Source organism: Phoenix dactylifera, unplaced genomic scaffold (assembly GCF_009389715.1).
Source record: "Phoenix dactylifera cultivar Barhee BC4 unplaced genomic scaffold, palm_55x_up_171113_PBpolish2nd_filt_p 000140F, whole genome shotgun sequence".
NCBI classification, from domain to species: Eukaryota; Viridiplantae; Streptophyta; class Magnoliopsida; order Arecales; family Arecaceae; genus Phoenix; species Phoenix dactylifera.
In genome coordinates, this window is record NW_024067696.1 from 157,085 (window position 1) to 182,245 (window position 25,161).

The 25,161-nt window shown below is 34.5% G+C and overlaps 1 protein-coding gene across 1 annotated transcript; it reads right to left on the reverse strand.

The window, feature by feature from the left end:
- Positions 1-1,107: 1,107 nt before the first annotated feature.
- Positions 1,108-23,870, reverse strand: LOC103698115 (ecotropic viral integration site 5 protein homolog). The gene is given in 9 exon segments (XM_039116803.1): positions 1,108-1,422; positions 4,021-4,119; positions 4,202-4,261; positions 14,118-14,315; positions 19,520-19,578; positions 19,581-19,634; positions 19,751-19,861; positions 19,864-19,896; positions 23,723-23,870. Coding segments are annotated over 9 exon segments (930 nt in total). The 3' UTR covers positions 1,108-1,254.
- Positions 23,871-25,161: the final 1,291 nt, after the last annotated feature.

The following is a 25,161-nucleotide window of genomic DNA, read 5'->3' on the forward strand; positions in this document are numbered from 1 at the left end:
TGCAAAGTATGATGAGAAGTGTGACAAGGTTGATAATGATGATAACTATATGCCAAGGCGATGTTAGCCATGAGGATATTATACAAGAGCCCCTACCAAACATTATGGCACAAGATAATAGCTTTATAGCTGAAGTATGTGAGAGTATACATGATAAGTTAATATAATAGATACGTATTGGAGCATGTTAGTGCAACCTTCTTTTGATGAAGCATGGTTAACAATTATTTACTTTATTTATTTTATTCACATTAGCTATATACAAAAAATATGTATTTGCATCATTATTCTCATTTGTCTTATATCTAAACAATTTTAAAATTATTTTAGATATTTATCCTTTTTTATCATTGTCATTCAAAAGCAACTTTTGAATTTGTCAACTCAACACAAAGCAAACTACTTCTATAGCTTCAAAACAACTTTTGAATCTTCACAATCAAATGCTTTTATAACAAAAAAACTATTTTGCTCGAAAACAGTTTTTTCATAATGCAGCTTTTACCAAAAATTGTTCTTTGGCCCAAAGCTACACCATCCCCAAACAGGCCCTATGACTTGCAATCCAAGCATATTCAATGGACATTCTAGTGAGCTAATAAACAAAAGAATGAGCCAGATATGTGAATTTGATAATATTGAAAGGGGAAATCTGTCAAACCTTTTAAATTTGGTAGTTTTGGTAGGCTGGAGAGAGTACTGCTGAACCTTTTAACTTGAGATTAGTAATGGAATCTATAAGATTAAAATATTTAACAGATAAAAAGATAAATCGTAGAATACATTGTTTTAACATTTATCAAAAATATCATTGAAGACACGACTTTTTAGATAATATTGTAAAAAAGAAGAATATTTTATTAGTAAATTTGATGGAAAGAATCTGTACTCCTCTATGGATCATGATAAAAGTATCTGATGCCTCATCTAACCATACTTCAAAACCTAAGCACCAACAACTATGCTCTAAGTTTTTACCACTTTTACCATCTGACGATCTGAAAATGGATCTATTCTCCTTTCCCCATGGAGCAGCCTATTGAAAGGCAATTAGTATTTACTTCTTATCCTAAAATACTGCAACCAAATGATTTGAAAAGGATAACATAGACTGAAAGAACTTGGTCTTATTACTTAACAGACAAAGCCAGAGTTTGACATAATAACTGATACAACGAAAGAATGAAAAAAAAGAATTGGCATACACTTTACAATGTTACTTTCATATTATTGTCCCCATTTCGCTGTGAGGGTTCAGCGAGATGGATCATCTTTCAGTACACATTTGCTCGTTTCAGTCCTGATAGAAAACTCTTTATTCCTAATAGCCAGCAGCTGCCTATTGGTGGACCCTGTTTGCTGTAATGATCCCGCATTTCTTCTCTCATATTCTTGTTTAAGCTCTTCCAGGCGTTTTGAAACCTACAAATCCATACAACCAGAAAGGTGATAGAAGCCCATACAAAGCCACTAATTTACAACATTAGGGGCATCAATCTTACAAAATTTACATGTCAAGGTGGATATGAAGGATTCACAATTGCTTTGCTGATTACTACTCCCTGGTCAAAATTGTATATAGGAATTAAACCTATAAGGTGTAACTCAGTTTACTACACTTTAGGATGGAAAATTGAATTATTCAATTACTCCGTTATAAACAGATCGGTTCAACTCAGTGAAAACATTTGTTGTGATCCAACATTGTAAACTATCAATTTCCAAAATTATCATATAAGGGAAACAGTGCAAGGAATTATTCAACAAATTAGATGAGGAATCAAGTAATGCAACCATATATGACAAACAGTAAAAGTCAATGTATAATTGGCTAGGCTTCAAGCAACGCAAGTCTAAGTCATAAAAATAGTTGATAATAAGATTTTTAGAAATTATACTCTTCTGTCCCTTAAACATTATTGGTGAATAATCTTCTTTATTCTAATAGTGGAATTGATCTTAAGAGTAAAAATGACTACATATTAGATATTCATGGTAACGTATATCACTGAAGGTAATAAATGCATACAACCAATACATATGAAATTGAAATAACAGTATTAATGATTGCTCAGTTTAAATTGAATAAAAAACGAACCCAGGAATCACATTTAGCCACAATGATTGATGAATTAAAGAAGTTTTAGTATAAAAAGTCAAAAATTTTGAGCACTTCCAACCATTGGAACATGCAAATGTCAAATCACAAAGAAGCAAGGCGAGGAATAGGCTAGTAACATTTTGAACGAGAGGACGCCATTTCTCCCAACAACGAAAAGAAGAAGAGGGGGGGGGGGGCGAGAGAGAGAGAGAGGACACAAAACACTGAATCATAAAACCTGAAACCAAAACATGCGAAAAATCCTTCCAAGAAATTCAAGAAAGTCAGCATAGGGTCATCTGGTAGGATTAAGGGCTTTGTTAGGGCAAAGGATGGAAGTACAAAATTAGTCTCAAGTTTATCAAATTCTTTTTCAGCATCAGTATGCATCTACTCCCCATTGTAACAGTTGGATTTGAAAGGTTGCCATGACTCCAAGGGTGAAGCATTTCTGGTGGAAAGTCTGTTGGAAGTATATGCCCTGTAGGTCCATTCTGGTACAGCACCATGTTTTTCATCAAGAACAGATCTACTTTTGCCGAGTTGATTCAAATGCTGAAGCTTGCAATCTCCATCAATAATTTAGAGGGGCCCACATCAATTACCTAGCCTCCTCCACCCCATCTATTGTAATTGCTGGTATCTGCTACTTATGCCTCCTTTTGACTGCTTGTAAGGAATAGCTCTTTCAAAACATCATAACCACCCCCTCCTAACATGCTCTCTGGTTTGTTTCAGAGTATGGACAGGCAACTATTAAAGATGATTTACACATGCATTCAAGGCCCTGGGGCAGCCTCAGCCCTTACAGGCCTTCACATTCCATTGCAGTTTCTCGGCTGCCTCTGCCCATTTATGGTAAAACTCATGCTGCTGAAGCAAGTTTTATCCTTAGGAGAAAGGAAAAGAGATATTCATGTGGGCAGTAGAAGATTATCAAGCTTCATCCTTAGGGAAGAGGAAAGGAGACTGATTCATGTGGGCAGTAGAAGATTATCACCAGGTCATGATATCAGAAGCTGAGCTTTGAGTTGCATGGGAAGGTCATCTAGTCACTACCTATATCTATGGAATCAAGAATATCTGGGTTGGTGATTCCTTGTTGGTGATCAACTACACTAAAAGGAAACTCAGTTTAAGGCCACCACCACAATTCTCCACTAAGGGACATTTGGATGAGAAGAGACTCCGGTATTTTTCTTCAACTTTCTGACATTTTTAAAGAAGGAAACCAACCAGTCAAATGATTTGCTTCAATGGAATCTGGTTCTAATATTGATTTTATAGGAGGCCTTAAATTTTCACCCCCTTTTTCTGTTTTATGGATGGCTCTGTTGGGGTTGTATGTACCTGGTTTCAGACCTCATTCTCTACCAATAGAAGGGCCTCTTTCCAAAGGAAAAATACCACAAATTTTTTTTAAAAAAAGTAAAACTTGAGTAATTGATAATTGCTACAAAAAAAAAATATGATATCAGACTTCTTCATGATGGCTCTACTTTTCTCTTGATCAAAAAAACTCACCAATGGGATAAAGCTGGTTGGAGGTGTTGTGACTATAGTATGACATTATGAAGCAAGCAAAGTTTACCAAGATCTGAAGACTGTTGCAACCAACATCTGAATAAAAGGAAAAATCACCATAGCTAACTGAACATAGTCCCTCTGGACACGTCTAAGCATTCCACAACAAAACAAATAGGAAGTTCACAATATTTTTCAGTCTACCAACTCCATTTCAAGAAAGTTAGCAATGTCTTTGGATGGAAAAAGAGTGAAAAAGAAAGGAAGAAGTAGAATAAGTCCAAGAGAGGTCAAATTGGCATAAAAAGACTGTAGAAAGCAAGATGCAAAAACAAAAAACACAACAGAAAAAGAAAAACATTCATTTATAAAAAGGTGTAAGTGGCAATCATTACCTTGATTGAGAAGGCAAGTGGTAAGAGTGTATCTGGCTTCATTGCATCTTCGGGGAAGTTACGCAAAGCATGTATAAGTTTCTCGAAAGGAAGTTTTATCTGATGGCCCAAATCAATTTTTAATTACTTAAAAAGTTATGCATAAAATTTTAATCAAACAGAAATGCACCAAATGTCTCACCAAGTCATCATGGCAGAACCTCAACAAAGCCAACCCAACTTTAAAAACAACTTTGACCCCCTGTTCTAAGCAATGAATTTAAGTTAAGAATGTAGCAAGAAGAATCAACTGCGCTTTAAATTTTAATGGTCTAATTATCTGTCTATAACATAACAGGTGACAACAAGACATAGAGTGGTACTTTTTGATAAAATAAAATAGTGAGGCAATTATGGATGCAAAAACAAGTATGAACAAGCAAAGAGCAATGCCAAAACCGAAGGCAAGCAAAATAAGTCCATATGTATGAAAACTGACCAATCATAGTGTGCAAAATCCTCCACATGTTAGAAAGGGATGTGCTCTATTGAGAAAATAACCAGAACAAGCCCTCAAATGTTACAAAGCTAAAAGAAAGAAAATCATCAGCTCTAATCTCAATCAAAAAAGTAATCCAAAGAGCTAATAAAATTAGCTGACCCTCAAAATTGTCATCATATCACTAAAAATTTCAGTTCACTGCCTCAATTTGCAAAGCAATATGAAGGAGGTTAATTCGTAAAGCTGTGATAAACGCCTAGTCTATATTATTTTGACAAGTGTGGCTCATAACACAAATTTTCGTTCCAAATGATGTCGCAAAATCATATTTCAAAATGGAAGGGAAAAATTGAAAGCTTTAAAGTATATAAAAAGAAGAAGAAAATAATCTAAGAGGAAATGGGACGAGAACATCATGAGTCAAGCAATCATCTAGGAAGTATGGACATGGATACAGGATATGAAAACGAAATGATACAGATAGGCTGATACGACAAAACTTTAAAAAGTAGGATACGATATGGTTAGGATACAGCAGCAAATATATAAGTATTATATGTGTGTGAAGCATTCATAAAACATACTAGACTATTAAAAAAATGTACTCCATCATTCATACATTAAAATCAACTTCCACCAACTCCTCATCTAGTCATCATTCAAATACATAGACCACAATCCATATTATAAACTTTAATATCAATATCACAAACTCCTAAATCAACCATTCACTATTAACTATCAAAATAATATAGCCCTTATTTCATACATTAAAATCAACTTCCATCAACTCATCATTAAAATCCATAGAACAAAATGCATATTCTAAAATTTAATATCAATATCACAAACACTTAAAGCAACCATTCACCAATAAAAAGTGTTAGAATTCATAAAACGAGGAGAAAGAATGAAAGAAAGAAAAACCCTCCCCCTCATTCTTGGAGGTATCCCAAAAGCATCTTGAGGGCATTTGGAAAGTATCTAGAGCACTCTTTTAATTTTGAAAAATAAGATACTTAAGTATCAAATACGTATCATATAAGTTTTCGACAAGTATCGGTATTGATACATATCTAATATGGACATGGCATGTAATTTGAAGTATCCATGCTTCCTAAGATATCATCTTAAAGTTTCTTAAATCAAGTAATTCCTACTTAGAATTTCCACTTAAAAGGGACGAATTCATAGCATGGATATTTTATCTAAAATACAGTACCTACTCAAAAGGCAAGTCATGAGTTAGGAGTCAGAGGAAACATTTCAAGTGATGCTAAAGATTCTTGAGTTTGTCGAGTACATAAGAATATATTATTTTATTTAATGGAGTCTGATATGAGCCTATTTTACTCATAAGGAAAAGTGGGTTCAATCTTCTTCATTCCTCTATATTAAATATTTATCTAACAATAAAGAACCAATTGTGTGTCTATATAGGGCGGTTGTTTTCTGTAGTTATATTTGCTTCTCTTTCACAGTCTCTACTTCTCTTCCATAAAGCCAATGGCAAAGCAATGCGGAATTTAAAGAAATGCACAAGACCCCCACTTGGTTTGTTGCTTTGTCTCCTAACAGCCCCATTATCGTCACCCCTTGACCTGCGGTCCATGCTCTATGTCCTTTGATTTGGCAAGCAAGATGCCCCTTTGCTTTGTAGCAAGAGTAGCACCCTCCATACCAAGGTCCGCTGCATCGGTACCGGTCGGCGTACCGGTGGCGTCCCGGACCAGTACGAAACCGGTCCCGTACCGGTCCGTACCGGTGGCGTACCGGTCCGTACCGGTGGCGTACCGGTCCGTACCCGTCCGAACCGATGGCGTACCGATCCGAACCGGTGGCGTACCGGTCCGAACCGGTCCCATACCAGTCCCGTACCGGTTCTTCAACAATAAATTACCGGTACCGGATTTCACGCTGATCCGGTGCCGGTCCCAGGCTGGACCGGTACGGCAGACCATGCTCCATATTGTTGATGAGGTATCTAAGTTATGGCATGCGAGATCTAAAGAGTTGAATCCTGAGTTTTCCAATGGTTTAGTTAGCTAAATGTTATATATGATGTAAAATTAGAGTTTGGTTGGTAAGAGATTTTTTTAGGATTCATTCAGTGATGTTTGAGTTGCAAACAGACGGCACCATGGCTACCTAGCTTTCTGGTTTATACTCCAAATCTTTCTTTTGTGTCTTTCTTTCCTCTAACCTGCTGTACTCTCTAGTCTCCACAGATAATTAGAAGTGCGAGTTCAATCATATTTTAGATGACACAGACCTGTCTTGGTTCAATAACAAAATATTTTAAAGATAAAATCTCATAAATTCAAATTTCCTCATTTCAAGTTGGAATAGATGCAACATGTTACTTAGACCTCAATCCATTCATCTCCTTGTTGCTTTTTCCCTATTTTACAAGCATGACATTAAAGACATTTGGGCTATATACCATTCTCATTATCTCTTGGCACATGAAAGGGTCTAAGTAGGAGGCACAAGGCCCAAAGTCTAGTAGCATGATGAATGTCCTGGTACCACAAGTCTTACATGTCCACACCACTCTCTTGTGCCATAGTATATTATTATAAGTAATTATAAGCAATGAATGGCTCTCCAATTTACTATTTGCCAAAACTTGAGGCTTTGCCGCGATCTTTATCCACAATATTTTCAACCACTTTTAGCTTCTTGTTGTTAGCAGGGTAGAGAAGAAAGAAATCAGAGAAAGCAAAGAGTATGAGAAATATATTCTTTAAAACCAAAATAAACATGACAAATTTGATATGCAAAAAGAAAAAATTTGGTTATGTTGTAATTCACACATTGTGAAGCTTTTCTATCTCCCAATTTTGAAATTAATACAACTACAAAATATATATAATTAAATTTTTAAAATTGTTCATATCTTATGTTTAATTAAATAAAACATGACTATGATTAAGGTTCAGTTATAATATAGTAAGTAAGAATTTGCCCCCTACATAAAAAATCCTAGGTCTGCCCCTGCATAAAGGTAGTTTCATGCTTGACATTATGATCTCTTTGACCCTAGTGATGATGATGTCAAGGGTAACCTTGCAGGTTAGTAACTCTTCCCCCTAGACTACACACTTTAAATTAACTCCTTGAAAAGGGGATTAATGATTTTAAATCAACGAGAGACCATCCAAATTCAAGCTCAAAACTGATGAACATGATCTACACTACACAAAAATAATTAGAAACTAAAATTTATATATTTTAGTGGTCTCTAAACTATACATCAAGTTGGTACAAAAATGAACAGTATCAATTATAACAGCATGATAAAATACATCATGAAAGAACACATAAATTGAATATCAACTTTGTGAATCATGATCTGCACATCTTAAAATATGGGTAGAATTATACTAACTTACTGATGATTAGATTATAGTAAAACATAGTATCACGCTATTAAAACCATCCATTTTGTGGCGAAGATTATTTTCGAAGGTTTTTGGATTTTGAATTTGAATAGTCCATTATTGAAAAGAAAATGATGCATCAAGCAAGACCATGCTGTTCCATTGTGAATAGGAGACGTTTTCAACCAACAACATCCGCTCATATCCAATTTCATGTCAATTTTTTATTTGAATCATTAACTCCATCTTCCACAAGTTACCATAGTGTGTCGTCCAGCTAATATACATACATACATACATACATATATATATATATATATATTAGACATGGCATGCCGAACAGCCCGATTTGGGGTGTACCAAACCGAACCGGGGCAGAACTAGAATAGTTCTGCCCTATTGTTTGGAAAATCCAAAGAACTGCTCGGTTTGTATCGATACGAACCGATTCAAGCTCCCTTCCCTTCCAATAATAAAGAGCTTTCTTGGGCCTTTTCTAATTTTTTTTTCAACCTTCGACCCCCTTTCGCTAAAAAACAGTTGATTTCAATGACTAAAGGCTAAATCCAACCCAAAACAAGGTAAAGTAGCTCTTGTCCACCTCATTTCTTCTTTTTTTTCTTTTTAACGTTGAAAAATGCCAAAAAAATGGAAACTAAGGAAAGGTCATGCCCAAATTTTTGATTTTGCATGATTTCATAATATGTTGTAGATCTATGGATACTTTACACAATGAGACTAAAATTTTTAATTTCTGTTAAATCTATAATTTTTTAAATTAAAAATAAATTTTGGAATAGAAAATTAAAAAATAAAATAAAATCTAAAAAATAGCTATAAAATAAGAACGCTGTTTAGGAGCATGCAAGCTACCATTGATCTAAATTTAGTATCCATTTATTCAAGTTTAGATGTGATAATACGCATAGTGACTTAGGCACAAAATTGAATAAAATTGAGAAATAAGTAGCTTTTAATGCATGCCTACGGGCTGAGAAAAATATATATAGCATTTATAGTAGGGTTCTACATGGATCTGATCTAAATTTAATTTTCTAAAATTTTTATATTTAAAAATTATTAAAAATATATAAGCAATACAAAAAATAAAAAATTAGTACTTCGTATTAGATAATTCTAAAATATTTTCTAAAGTAGAAAACATATTTTTCTGAGTTTCTAATTTTTAAATTTATGTTTTAATTTAAAAATTATTAAAATATATAAATAGTACAAAAATATAAAAAATTAGTACTATGTATTAGATAATTCATAAGTACTTTTTGAAATAGAAAATATATTTTTTCATCATAATAAAATTTTATTATTTTTAAATAATTAATAAACTGATATGTACTCGATAAACCTGTAGGAATAGATCCATCGAAGGACCCCGAACGTGATATGGGTTGGAATCACTGGTACATGCTCTCGAATCGACACCACTAGAGGTGCAATACAGAGTTCAAGGAAGAAGGAGTAACCAGTTTGAAGCAGCACCTGTCTGATGGTTATCCCAACGTATCTATACGCCAAAAATATCCACAGTAGATTCAGTAGCTGATGAAGAAACACTTTGCTGATTTTATAACATCGAAGAAGAAGGTTGCCTAAAAGAAGGCAGAGGCAGACCGTCGAGTGGTAAAACCACCTTTTTATCACTCCAGAGAGTAAGAGGAGACTTCCGTTCCAAATAATAAGGCACAGATCCAGGTTGTCATTCAGGCAAGCTTGGATAATAAGTGACAGCAAGATGAACCATGCATAGGCCTTCACACTATGAGTCGGGCTCTGATTCTGAGATTGGCGGGACAAATCCAGAGTTCAGGAGAACCTCCTTGACTAGAAAGGTCATCAGTAGAAATAATGGTCGTATTGCATTTACGCTGAAAATTTTGGCAGTAGGAAAAAGACCTTCAAAGAGATTTCACCAAGAGCCACAATCAATGATCTATATCTATATACCTTTCCTAGCATAGATTTGAAACAGCAGAGGATCGACATCATGTTGAAGAAGGGCAATAAAAAGAATATTGGATCCTAGTTCTACTTTAGCCACATATTAGCAAATGCGGTAGGCAACACGTATGATAGATCGACCATGTCCTTCATACAAGCTGCTAGCCTGGATGTAGATCCTCTAGGACCGAAGGACATCTATGGTGAGCTTCTTGACAACACACGGAAGAGTTATAGAAGTAGAATGCCGCATACTAGAGCAAGTGGCCTACATATGGACTGACAGTGATGTGTGATGATGTTTGGACCAGTCCTACCAAACGGAGCATCATCACCTTCTTGACATATTATGACATCGAGAATTTTTTTTAGAAGTCAATTGATGCTCTTGATCAGGTGCACAACGCTATATACATCCTTAGATTGATGGAGGATGTGATTGATCAAGTAGGAGAGGTGAATATTGTGCAAGTCGTCACTGATAATGGACCATAATATAAGATCGTAGGAGCTATCTTGATGGAGCGGCGGCCACATATTTTTTAGATCTCATGTGCTGCACATTGTATCAACCTCATATTGATGGAAATTGAAAAGATTCGTAGGATGCAGCAGACAGTGGAGATAGCCCAATCCATTACTAGATTTATTTATAACCACATATGGATCTTATCACTAATGAGGAGATACACAAGGAGGAAGATGTTTAGACCAGTTGTGACGCTGGCTACTAACTACATTGCACTTGATAGCATTTTTGAAAGAAAAGCAGGCTTGCATCAGATGTTTGTCAGTGCCAAGTGGCAGGAGAGCATATTTACGAGGATCGGCACTAAGGAAAGCTATATGAAGAGCTTGGTGATGAGGCAGACTTTTTGGCAATGGGCTAAGAAAATGGTGAAGACTATTAAGCCATTATATGAAATGTTTCGAGCCGTGGACAACAAGAGGTATCTCTAGATGGGCATTCTATATTGTATGATGAAGAAGGCAAAGAATCAGATTAGGAAGGAAAAGTCGGAGCATACTCAAGAGTACATCAATATTATCGAGTACATGTAGAACTACTAGATAGGTAGAAAGTTGCATCTAGTAGATAAGTAAAAATATTGAAAATTTGACTGCTCCTGCACTTGTAAAATTTTACTAAAACAATTACAAACCTTATTGACAGTTTACTACCAAAACTCAAAGTTCTAATACACTGTACTTAGTATCGATATGGATGAAAGACTTCTAGCCGCCCTACATAATATGATCTACAAAATGGAGCCTGATCTAGAAGTCATGACCGTGTGTCTACAAGAGGTAAGTTAGCTTAAGTGGCATGCGTAAGTTAACTTAACCCACATCTTCAATAATTAACATATTATGATATGTCTTTTTTATGGACGAAAATATTTAGGAAGGGCACTGATAGCTTTGGAGGCTAGGCAATGGCGTCGTAAAAATATGAATCTAGGCATATTAAAAATCAATGATAACTATTACTTGATGTTTTAGAGTTATTAATATGATACTATCTTATATGTAATTTTCTTCAATACTTTTGCAGTTAAATGGTGGATTCATTTTGATCTCTCGACGAGACATCTTAAGCGGTTAACCATCTAGATCCTCTTTCAGAAGATCCCATCGAGTAGCTGTGAGTGTAATTGGTTCACTTTCGCCCTCATGCACAGCAAGCAGTGGAACGGTCTGACATAGAGGCAGCACAATGATACATATATGTCTACTACAATCTGAGATTAAGGCTCAAGTACATTTAGAAGGAAGTGGAGCTGAAGTACAAGGATCCAATCCACAATATTTTTGTTCAGGATAAGGATGATCCCATAATCAAATGGCTTGGGAGCCAATAGCAGGAGCCAGAGCTCGATGAGCCAGAATTGTCTTCACGACCAACCAGTTTCATAGCCAGCGAAGCTAGGGTGGATGCAGAGCAATGGGCAGATCGCAATATTCAATGCATGCTTCCAGTTGATAGCCACAGCCATAAGGGTTAGCGAGAGTCGATCATCACATGACTTCATGTCCGAGACATCACCCTAGAGATATGATCGAGATTTGCTTAGATAAGTCCACCATACTACTGGTCGACTCAGTCTGGAGGACATCTATCATCCTAATATAACCAGATAGGAAGGGGCATAAAAGAAAAGCAGGCAACTGCTCTAATTTCTAAAGCCGCCGTTGTTTAGGTTTTATACTACCATGATTTTTTTGTCGACAGTTAACTACCTACTCGAAGATCTATGGATACTTTTGGATCGGAATCTTTACTCCACTCACGCAAAAGTATAGCTGGGGGTAGCAAACCTAATAACAAATTTGCCAGATTTTTGCCTCCCCAAGTTTGTATTATTTCGGAGCAATCCTACTTTAACGCAAAAGAATCACTCCAAAATATCAAGAAGTATCATTTAAGGTGTACCTGATGATAAAAACAACAAAAAATATCAAAGTAGAATTAAAATCATTCACAAAATAAAAAAATTGATTACTTTTTATTAAATCTTAAAAAAAATTGATACCATCCTGACATTGTATCATGTCGGCATGAAACCTAACTAGTACCATACCAAACCTGTAGCCGACAAGTACAGGTTACCTAGTATATATATAATTTTTTTTTGTTTCTAGGCATTTTGGTGTAGATTCATAATCAATGGTTTGGATTTTGAATTTGGATAGTCTATCACTGATTTTAGATCATCATCTATTTTTTCAAGAAGTCAACATAAAGTGTGGTGTGTGTATGTTCGAATCTATGTATGTATATGTACATGTGTGTATATATCTATGTGTGTGTGTGTGGTGTTTGTATGTGTGTATGCATGCAGATACAGATATATATATATATATATATATATATATATATATATATATATATATATATATATACAGTATATATAAAAGCAGTAATAATTTTTGTCTAGCATCAATCTCAGTCCTTGAATTTATATGCATGTATATATGTGTGTGTGTATACATGCATGTGTGTGTGTGTGTGGGTGTTTCTATGTGTATATGCATGCATATTCAGATACATATATAGTATATATAAAAGCACTAATAATTTTTGTCTAGGATCAATCTCAATCCTTGAATTTATAAACATGTATATATGTATGTGTGCATATATGTTCAATGACAACTATATATACACTTGAGTTGATCTCCACTCAAATCCGGTCAGTTCTATATTGAGCAATGGGGATCCCCAATCGATGCTCCGAACCATCAAATGTGATCTATTAAATATATTTTTCTTCGTAAAACAAACTTTCCCATACATCTGTTCATGCAAATTATTAGTATATGCACAAAGTATACATGCTTTCATGCGTTTATACGACTAGTCAGGCTTCCACCCTCTTCTCCTTAGGACTCACTGCTTAAGTTCTATTCAAGAAAAAGAAGATGGAAATGGAAGTAGAAGCATATGAGCACTAATTAAAATGACTGCAATGCTGGATAAAGCTACACTAGTTGTGCAAGGTGACTGTGTGCTTTGCAACAAGGCACACTAAAAGAATGATAAGGTTGGTTTGCAGATTATCAAATAGATGAGAACGATTCTCCCTTTTTGACTATGCAAAAAAAAAAATGAAAGCATAAATAAATTTCTATGGATAGACATTCTGACTATCTGATTTGGTATGTATAATCATGACCATCCATGACTATATCAAGTTCTACAAATTTACATTCAGACTGACATTGCACATATCCAACCAAAGATAGCCAGGTGTGAGATAGCATTAAAAAACCCATGATCTATAACCTTTTTCCAATCTATTATCTTTAGATTGTTCATTATTTTCATTACACATGACTCATTTCAATATTCATCATTGATCAGATGATAATACTACCTACTATTGTAGTTTGTAGTAATAACATAATTCTTAATGAATAATGAAGGTTACAACTAAGATATTTATAAAAGGAACAAAAGCAATTCAGCTTGCCATCCCTAGCTACTGCAACCCAACCATGGATGAGGATTAGGAATTCAAGATTTAGATCTGATGCCCTCTTTGTATTGAACTGTTTCTGTTCAAAATGGGGAATAGGCCCACACACATGGAGGCATGGGAACTGACATGCACGCCTCATAATCCTTGAACATGGGTAGGTTGCAATCATCAGGAATGGTTACCTAAACCCTTTAATTGATGCATCAAATAAGCAGGGCCCGAGATGATTATAAACCATTAGATTAGTTTCATTAGATAATGTTAAAAATAAGAGAAATTTTGATTGCTAACCTCATAGAGAAATACATCCCAGATGCGAAGCGCCAAAGAGAAAGGGAATGAGTACGAGAAAACAGTAATGAACCATTGACTTGCATACATGCTTGGATTAATCATTTCTTCAGAAAAATGTTGACCCAATTTTGGCAAATGTTCTTTCACTAATTGCTCAAACTGAAATAAGTATTGTTGGACAAGCGGCAAACCTGCCTGCTCCATAAGCACAAATAGTAGATACAAATAGTAAACAATTCAGTCACTAACAGTTTATGAACAGTTATATATACTTCTGCATATGCCAAAAGAACCCTTTTTACACAATTGTACCATAATAAATCAAGTTATAACTCCTTGAAGGAAAAGAATAACAAAATGAATCTATCAGAAAGATTAAAGAAGCAGGAAAAGAATAGCAATTCTTAACTGATTCCTCTCTCTGATTATGAACCCATAACATCAAGATAAAATCTAGCCACAAAGACTTGATGCAGAAGCATTGGTGGACAATTTGAACTTCACACATTCCAGTTTGAGTGATATTAGTAGTAGTTCCAGCAATATTAGACAATGATTTAATGAATTTTAAGTTGATTTTTGAGGCTACTTTTCAGGGACGGCTTTGAAGTCATATTTTAAGCACATTTTGAATTCCAAGACCCTATTTTGGATATTGGATGAGGTAGAGAACTATTAAGTCTACTAGGATTAGTTTTGGATGCCTTCAAGTGTCTTAGACACATGCTTCAATGAGATCTGAGTTTTGTAAATTATTTACTTTTCTATACATTTCTTTATTGTGTGAAGGCTTTTCCCCTAGAAATGGGTAGTCACCTCTCTTTGAGTCATAATAGGAGCCCTTACCAGTCCTAGTAGAAAGAAATTGTTGATTCCCTTTGTTATTGCTAAAACTACATAGAGCTCTATCAAAGCATATACAAGAAATAACCCAAATTTAGATTTACAATTTAATTTAAATATTTTCTTCTAGGGCGAGAGAAAATTTCATTAAGCAGCTCTAGAATCAATACATCTAGTTGTACCATCTATGCTAGTTCATAGAGTCACCACAAATAGTTATTCGCCAATAGCTAGTACTACAACATCTTGCACCCTCCCCAGCCAGAAAATGAGGCAATCAACACTTCCCCTTCCCTCCTCTAAAATATGAGAGCCTTCAAAATTCTCCAGCTTAAGAAAAGTTAAATATTGTTAAGAGATTCTTTTCTTTCTTCTATGATGTGACTTTATGCTTTAAAGTTGATCTTTCAAGCCTTGGCATTTTAGGTGTTGTAGTACTGCTAGTTATGCTCCTCAATGATCCTTCTGTTAATTTCTTGTTCATAATCCACTAAGTATTAACCCCTCGATGATTCATAAAGCTCTTAATTCAATTCTTTCATCACATGTATACATTCAGCCTTAAGATTCTCATTCCCTGATAGCTTCCAACATCAATTTGGGTTTTGCATGAGAATTGAAGACCAAGAAAATCAAATAAATTTCAGATAGATTACACAAGTGAAGGGCGCTTGACTATAGGAAAAACCTCATTTCAACAATTGCTTGAGCAAGTAAGAAAATGATTAAATATAAGATACATCATGCAAATGATTTTTCACACCTTCCCCATGAAAGGAATAGCATCTTCTTATCTGCTGGAGCTCTAAAGGCTTGTCTAGATTCCCAATTAAGATGTTCCTTGAATAAACCTCTCAGATGGCACAAGTTGAGAAGACAAGTGGCGGAAACATGGTTCACCGTACTTCTTTGAACTATCCGGTTTGAGGCATACCGAACCGTACCGAAAGGGAACTGAGACAATTCTCCCTCTTCGGTTCAAAATTATCGCCAAGCTGGTTGTAAACTGCTGTGAACCAGGCAAGTTGGAGCAATACCGAGGCAAACCTGGTGATACACTTTGGTTCAGCCTAGTTTGCCCAAACACAACCCTCCCGTGTGAATAAAAAAGGTGGGAGGCTGAAAAGTCTATCCGTGCTTTCTCAGCCCCTCTCTCACCTTTTTTTAAGAAAAATTGTGAAAAAATGCGGTAGAGGCCAGATTTTGCAAGAACTAAGCTAGATCCAAGAAAAAACAGGTAATGGCCCCCTCCCTCCACTTCTTTCTTGTTTTCTTTCCTATTTTGAAGTCGAAAATAGGCAAGAAAATGAGAAAATAAGAGTTCATCCAAAATATTTCATTTTGGTATAATTTTAAGATCTGTTGTAGATCTATGTATGATCTATACAATGCTGCCAAAATTATGATTTTCATTAACTTTATAATTTTTTTAATTTAAAATAAATTTTTGGATTAAAATTTAAAAAATAAAGTAACAATCAAAAAATTACAGTAAAATTGGTAGCATGTTTAGGGATATGCATGCTACTCTCTATTAACATTTGGCATGAATTTATTTTAAGTTTGGGAATGATCACACACGTAGAGGTATAGGCCAAATTTGAATAATTTTGAAAATTAAGTAGCCTTTTGTGCATATCCATAGGATGAGAAAAATATATGTAACATCCCTGATAGGATGCTACACTGATCCGAACTAAATTAATTTTATGAAAATATTTTATATTTAAAAATTATAGTTTAAATCAAAAATTACTAAAAACTATTTAAAAATACAAAAAAATATGAAAAAATAGTATTATATATAGATAACTAAGAAGTATTTTTTGAAGTAGAAAAATATTTTTTTGACAATAATATATAAACATATATCTAGCATTCCTAGTAGGGTTCTACGTTATTCTGAATTAAAATAAATTTCTTGATATTTTCTAATTAAATATTAATTTATTATATAAAAATTAATTAGAAATATTTAACAAAGTCTAAAAAATTATTAACATTTGTATTACATATAGATAATGTAGAAGTATTTTCTGGATTACTTTGGTGATTTTTATAATAACGACGTAATTTCATTAATTTTCAAATAATTAATTAGGCATAGCAATTAGTGTAAAATTATTTGACATCTATTCGGTAAACTTGCGGAAATAGATCCAATAAGAAAGGAGTCAAACCATAACATTGGTTAAGATCATGAGGTCATGATCTCAGGTAAGCACCATTGGAGGTGCAGGTGGAGTGACATAGAGTTCAAAAGGGAGGGATAACTAGGTGATTCGACTTAAAAACCTTCAGAGCAGACAATTCCATAATTTTAGCATAATATATTCTAGCTACAACATGATTTACAATATCCCCGCTCTCATGGAAATTATGTGACTTATAGTTTCCTTAATTAGGAACCATTGTTTGGTACAGTGGTAAAGGGGTTAGGTTGATAAGTAAATGACATGGGTTTGAGTCTTTTTTTTGCAAAAAAAAGGTCAAAAGTTAAGCATGTCCCCAATATGCCCCCCCTAGGACCTTAGATTGCCAAGACCATAACTGGGTAATGGCCTTTTTTTTAATTAGAAAAATTCTATTTTCTTCACCGATGAGATCTTCCATGCACCGATCAAATAAAGAATATTCCTCGGATAACCTCAACAAGTATCTAAACAGGTCCTAAAAGATATCTCAATTACATTGATGATAAACTAACATAATAGATTATTTTGCTCTCCTATTCTGGTCTTGAATTTGATCATGTCTATCGTATAGTTTGTGAAATGCTTTGCAGCTCAGAATCACTTGTCTATTATGATCATGCAACCACTATCATATCCAGAAATAAGTAAATAAATAACAGATCTATAAATAATCATGTAAATAGCCAACTTAATCAAGCAATGGTTGTAGCAGATTAGACATTTTCGCTATGTTATCTACAAACTGCAATTTAGATTCACTTCCCTTTTCTAAGTCTCTTTCCAGAATTGATTCAATACGTCTAGTTATTTATTGTACAATTTACACAATTTATATCAACAATATTGTCAATATTAAAAATTTATGAAAAAGATCACACAACGGTTAAACATGTTTGGAACCCTAAACTACATGAACCGAAAAGGTGCTTACCTGTTTGCACATCATGCAACAAACGGTAAAAAATTATTCCTTGCTTGTTTATGTTAAAATCTATACAACTATGCCAATGTCCTGTTTGAAGAAAAAAAAACACTAATGTTTTTGAAACGCCCCTTCCCAAAATGCACTTGTAATAATTAAAATATATCTTCTCCACCCTTATAATGTTTTTGTCTCAATGGATGGGATCCTTTCTTATTATCTTTAGCAAGGCCCCAAGATAGTCAGGAGAGATGGACTCAATAAACCAAGAAAACCTGAAATATCCACAGACACAATATAAGCATATTGGCTGATGTCTCTAAACCATCCTTTTATCTTTTTAATAGAATTTTAAGAAAAAAAATCTCAAAATCATTACCTTAATATAGTTCTCAATTTTGCATTTACCATATCGGCCAAGGTTTCGATATCCTAGTCTAAAATAATGGCCACAATCTCAAAAAATATTGGTTCCTTTCAAAACTGACTATTTTCCAAATCAACTAGAGTAAACCAAGATCTCCATTCATCTCAGCTTCAGCAACCCACTAAGATGACTGAGATCTTGGCCTTCAAAAAACCCTTGATTATTTATAACTTTGCATGTGGGTATACTTTACTTCCTCTTTGGTTACATACAATCCCACTCTAAGGTGTAAGAAGATAATAGTAAAGGGTGTCTCTGATGTTGCTTCTACTTTTAGTTGTTCTCGTAAAAGGAGAAGCTAGAAGCTAGATTTTCTAGCTTCTCCTCAAAGCATTTTTAACTTTCCTTCTTGTAGAAGCACTTTTCATACACTATTACCAAATAATGTTGCTTCTACAAAGCATTTTTTTTACTTTTAAAGTTGCAAAGTACTTTTTTTAAGTAACACCCAAACATGTCCAAACGAGTACTTAGCATCTTCTCCTTTTCACTTTAGAACTCTGTCATGGAGAAAGGTCCAATATATAACTAACTATTACTATTTAGTTAAATAAAGAAATCTTGTTGTGCTTGAATTCAGGGGATATAAAAAATGATAACATATGACTTATCACATCATTGGTTCAATAAAAACACATTATAGATAGGTTTAACAAAAAGATAATGCACTTATAACAACATCCTTCCATTACTTCTCTTGCATGCTTAGTGTCAAAACTTCCAATCCGAAAATCCACCCAAAAATGATCTAATCCAGTGTGAATCAAAACTAATAAAACTATACCATTCTAAAAATATTTGAATACTAATAAACAAAGTTTTCAACAACCTTTCTTCAAATTTATCAAATTATTCTCTTTTTTACTGGGGTATTAGTTCCATGTGTAAATGCAAGTGCACTTTCACTAGTTACTACAAGTATGTATGAAATAGATAGAAGTATATGCATAAAAGAAAAACAAGTTCCATAACACATCATAAGATAAATCAGTATTTAGAAAAGAATGAATACCAGATATAAGCCCTTCCATGGGTGCATGAACAGCCCCCTCAACAAAGCAACTAAAAGCAAAATGCATCTTCTTCACTCATATAGAGAAGCAACAAACCTGCTAAAATCCCATCCCCTGCTATAGTTAGCTAAATAAGTGATATCCTAATACTTTCAACATTATGAAGCAGTAATCTTAAAACTTTTAGCTGGGCGAATGCTAAAAGTCGGGTTGATGACTTCCATTCAAACCTGAACATAATCCAACATCCCTGTCATACACAGAGTATGCCTTCAGAACATTGTATAGGGACCTTTGGCCCGGTCCCATGCCTCTGTTGAAAGAAACATGCGAAGGAAAGTTCGAGATATGTCACGAATTATATCCAACTCTGATGCTGATGTTCATATATCACTAGTTGCTGCAGCAAAATAATTAGCAATAAGCATATTATTAACAAACTGAAAAGATGGAAAACATAGAAAGTTTGATACAAGAACGATAACAAACAAACAAAAAAATCATGAGCAATAACATAAGTATGACAAGCCTCATCAATCCATTCAAGGGACTGCATCTCTCATCAATCCAAATTTTCAAAACCATTTTCACAACTTCCCATTGAGGTTATCATTAATTGAGTAATCTCTTTGTTGAAGCTTTCATGTCAACTTTAGCTTTGTCCCTACAGGGATCCTTTAGTCTTTTCTTGTGCAATGTAGACCCATATTACTCATTTTACATTCTTTGTCCTTTATATTTACATTTGAGTTTCTGGTTATGCCTTCATTCTCAAAAGTAACAGTGTCAACTTACCATCATTCTATAAGAATTTTACTCTCTGAATCGTATGTCGTGGTTACAATAATTTGAGCATATTTCCTATTTCATCTAACCCTCTTATTCTTAAATGAAAATGTCAATTTATTTCTTCATTTAAATATGGCAGTATAATTTAATAAAAGAACTCTAGGGACATCTAGCTTACATTCTAATTTTAGCCTCAATTTCATCCAGTTTAAGGACTGAACATCCCATCCAGTCGCAATGGGTGGCCGATAACAAAGATTAACCAGAAACTGGTTAATCTTATTTGAGATAAAGTCGAGATTGACTTCCAAACAGCGCCGCATCCTAATTTCCTTGGCATGAAATAAGCATCGGATCATCTAAATAATAGCCCATATTCATCTCTTCTCTAACCCTTACTATTTCCCTACGAGAAAATAGCCCTCACGACGACCTCTATTGTCCCTCGTCCCCCTACTGACTCTGCTCCCATCACACCACTGGTCCCTCCTCCCTCTCCCTCCTCCCTCTCCCCCTCTGCTGTCCATTTAGCCACCTTTGATCCTCTGCCCTACTGCCACCATGAACTCTCTATTTGCTATAGTTTAAGGTTCTGACTGCCCACCACTTCGCGCCCATCTCCAACCCCCCCCCCCCCCCCCCCCCCCCCGCCCCCTCCCGGCTGCTGCCTATCACCCTCCACCCTGACCACCATTCAGCTTTAACCCACATTGCAATAAACCCCTTTGCATGTGCTCATCCTTATCACTGATTTCACTGCCCTCAAAAGATAAAATAGAAAGGTTAACAATGTTGGTCAATATGCTACCATACATCAGTACATCAGTTTATATAGGACCATGATGTATAAGGGCCAACCATTTTTTATATATCAGATAAGTCGGTGCCTGATAATGAGACACTGATATCCCAGCCTGGATGAAATCAGATCGGTCGGTGCCTGAACTGAGACACTGATATCCCAGCCTGGATGAAATCTTTTGTTCATATATAGGCACATGAAACCAGTACTACAGTATTACTTTTTTCAAGTTCTAAGTATATTTAAATGCCCAGTATCCAAATCTTTCCATCATGATTCTATTTTAACATTCTTACCTTCTCTCATCTCAGTATCTTATAAAGCCTCCTTGGAACTAGTAGTAGTTGCTTCAACTTCACAATTATCTTAAGACTGAGCCTTTACATAAATCAAACCAAGACTAAAATTTCAAAATTGCTATTCCTCATGCTTGAAAATGACAGACCTCCTCTTCTGCACGAAAATGTCTTTCACAATTTATTGACACTCATTCAGTCTTTAGAACCCACGAAATTACCTGACAAATTTCTACTATAAGATTTCTCCAAGTCAAATCTTACTATTATTTATTCTAGCACCTCATAGAAAGAAGAAAATAGGATGGCAGCAGACCTTCTCGCATATAACAAATATTGGTTGTTAGAAGTAATCATTAATTTTTTTTATTCATTTCATATCTTCATAACATGTTGCAATTCTTTGACAGTTGATGCAGTTTTGTACATCAGCTTCATATTTGTAAGTTGGTATCAGAATACTCCTATAGGCTACAAGCATATTGCATTCCTCAATTTACAAATATCTCATAAGTTATGTTACTTAGCTAAAACTGCCCAATTTCACTGAAGGTTTTTCCTACGCTTCTAGCTATCATCTATAACCACATAGCATCCCACCCAGAGAGCAAGAACAGTGACCAAAGATAAAAGAAAAGATAAAAGACTGTTCTTTTATATAAGATGCAACATCAACATTGTCCAAAGAAAAGATAAGCAGGGCGATGAGTTTGGAATACAGAACCAATTAGAGTATGTATGATGAGTCTGGCCAGACACCAAGCTTTGAGAAATCATATAAGCCAATCTAAAAACAAATTCACATGAATAGAGCTTATTATTGTATTATAGAATTGTCCTTATCTATGTGGAAGAGGTTCACATAGAAATTCATAGGCCAATGTCTTTGCACTTAGTTTTTGTTACAGAAGATTTTGATTCAAAAAGGAATGCCTATATGATATCACACTATCATAAATATGTTAAACAATACTCGTTTTAAGTTTGACGTCATTATCTTCACCTCAAAATGACACGGAAGATCCGGAATTCCTAGCCACAACAATGTAAAACATATAATCTATAGAGTTTGACATATTAAATAGAATAATTTCCAAGAAGCAAATTATATCAGAGGAAAACAAAGGTTAGTATGCATATGCGAAGTGTATTTACCTCAGTAAACCCCTGGATTCATTAGTAAAAGGTCTCGACCTTCCAGATATCAATTGCCAGACAAGTCCTCTCAAACAATCAGGAATTCCCTGTTCTTATACGCCGTCTTAACCACATTGAAGGTTTTCTTCTAACATTAATGCTTTCCAATGCGCTTCCACCAAACACCGATCATTTTCCTCCACTTTCTAATGCCTCCTTCTTCTTCCTAAAAGAAATTGATAGTCGTATGTTGGAAGTATGGCATTAGAACATCATCAAATGGCCATGAATTAGAAAGATACAACCATGCACATTGCGATCGGATATAAGTTTTCCGAACACTATAAAGAATATTATGAAATCATAACAAATAAAAAAACAACTGTGCCTCAACATTGGTAAAGAAAACAATAGCCAAAAAGTTTCTCCCTAAGTTCAGTTCTTCCATGGAAAATTCTGAAAGCAGGCAAGAAGCATTCACAATCAAGTTGTTTAACATGCTCTAATCATAGAAGCTGAGAGTATGGATGTACAGAAAACATGGCTTCACATACTGGAATAAAGTCAGAGTATTAAAAATGGAAAAGTTAAAACTTGAATTGACAGCCGATTCTGTGGAACATTGTAAAGTTTCGACTGAGCAAATTTAAGTATACTAGGGATTCAGATGATTTCAACCTAAACGAATAAAATTACTAAACTGAATAACACACTAATAATTTGAACTGAACTATTTGAACTGTAAAATAAATATGTGTATTACAGTAATCCCTGGTCAGGGAAATATATAATCTATCCGAAAATTACTTGACAGCAAATAATATGACAGGGAGAAGTACTGAGTACAAATATATTTGAATACCCTGCATGCTCTTAGAAATTTGAATTTTTTACGACTTTCTCTTAAAAGCCCATGTTGAGTGCAAACTCAACCATGACTGAGTTTAAAACAGTTTTTATCGAAAGCAAAGTAACATAAAATGGCATGTTATTTGTTCCTTCAGTAGGCTTATGTGTGAGGCCACACTTCCGATTAGAAGAAGGGAAAACAGGATAACATAAAGCTTGTGGTATATTGGTTGATATCTAATGTACATCAAAAAACAACCCATACTTCTATAAATTCTAAGTGGGAAATTGCAAACAGTATTGAAGAGGGGCAAACCAAATGGTCTAACCATACCTTTCATGTTCATTGGCAGGCCTGCTTTTAGTTATAACATCTGGAGAGTTCTGCTCTTGTTTTATAAATTCAAACCTGTCCACTGGTTGTGAAGGATGAACAGGTCCTGGTTCAAACTCATCACTTGTTCTTTTCTTTTCCATTTCATTAGCTGTTACAAACCCTCTTACCGTAAAGGGAGTAAAAGGGACTCATTCTTTTTCCTGACATGGTCATCCATTTGCAGTTTTTAGATCACATGCAATGAAAAATGACAAAAGATATCACTTTATCATGGGGTACAAAAAGAGATCATTTCAAAAAAAAATGTTGATGGTGCTGAAGTTCAAAAATTAGAAAAATGTTCTAAACAATAATTTTTAGTAAATATTTTATGTAATAATTGATAATTAGCGACAATGCTATTTGTATAAAGACATGATGATTTTGTAATATATATGCATCAAATAAAATAAAGTTTCCACAAGGTATTTTGATGATCCAATTTTACCGACTTTAGAATATATCATGATGCTCCACTACACTAATTGTAAAGCATTAGTTGGATGTAGATAGATTATAAACTTGTGCACAACTGAAGAAAAAAGAATGAGTTTTAATGCTATTTTCTGACTCAAACATGGCACTACACATCAAACTAGTGATATTCTTTTATGAAGTTTTTGAACCTCAATTATGGTAACCAAAAAGTTTGAATGTTATGTACCCTAAAATTCAGTTTACACACATTTATCGCAAAACTTCATTCAAATACCTGTTGACTTTAGTAAGGACAGATAACCAAATTTACAACCAGATTTAAGCTACACAAAAATCTAAAATTTTGAACTACCAACATATGTAAAGTGTGCACCCACTTTACTTGATTGCCTTTATGTAAAGTTTGTCTGACTTGACTTTTTTCAGATAAATGTGTTGGAAATTCAAAATTTTAGCTTTTTGTGCAGACTAAATCTAAGTTTAGATCACCTGTTTTGATTTTTTTCCCACCGTATGGTAATTGTGCACACTGCACTTACTTGATTGTCTTCACATTATTATTTCTATTCAATTCCATAAGAAGCTGTGATTTCTTTTCTTGGAGTTGTCTTTCAGAGTCCAGATTTACTTCCCATTGACCATTTTTACTTATTACTAGCCAATATGTATAATTAATGTCATATAACCAACGAAGTTTCTGGTATTCAACTTTGGACATTTCATGTATATTCTTTCAAATGTCTTTTTTATTACCTTGCCACCTTGTTTTTTGTTTATTCTGGTATATTCTTCTTGTCTCTTGATGTCTCGCTAATTGTTTGTTTTACTTGGTTTCTACATATCGTGTTGTCTATTTAGACGAGCATGATATTTATCATCATTGGTAGGTCAAGGGTCACTAGACAAGTTTCTTTCTGTTTGGCATAGGTTTCATAAGCCTGACTCAAACTTTAT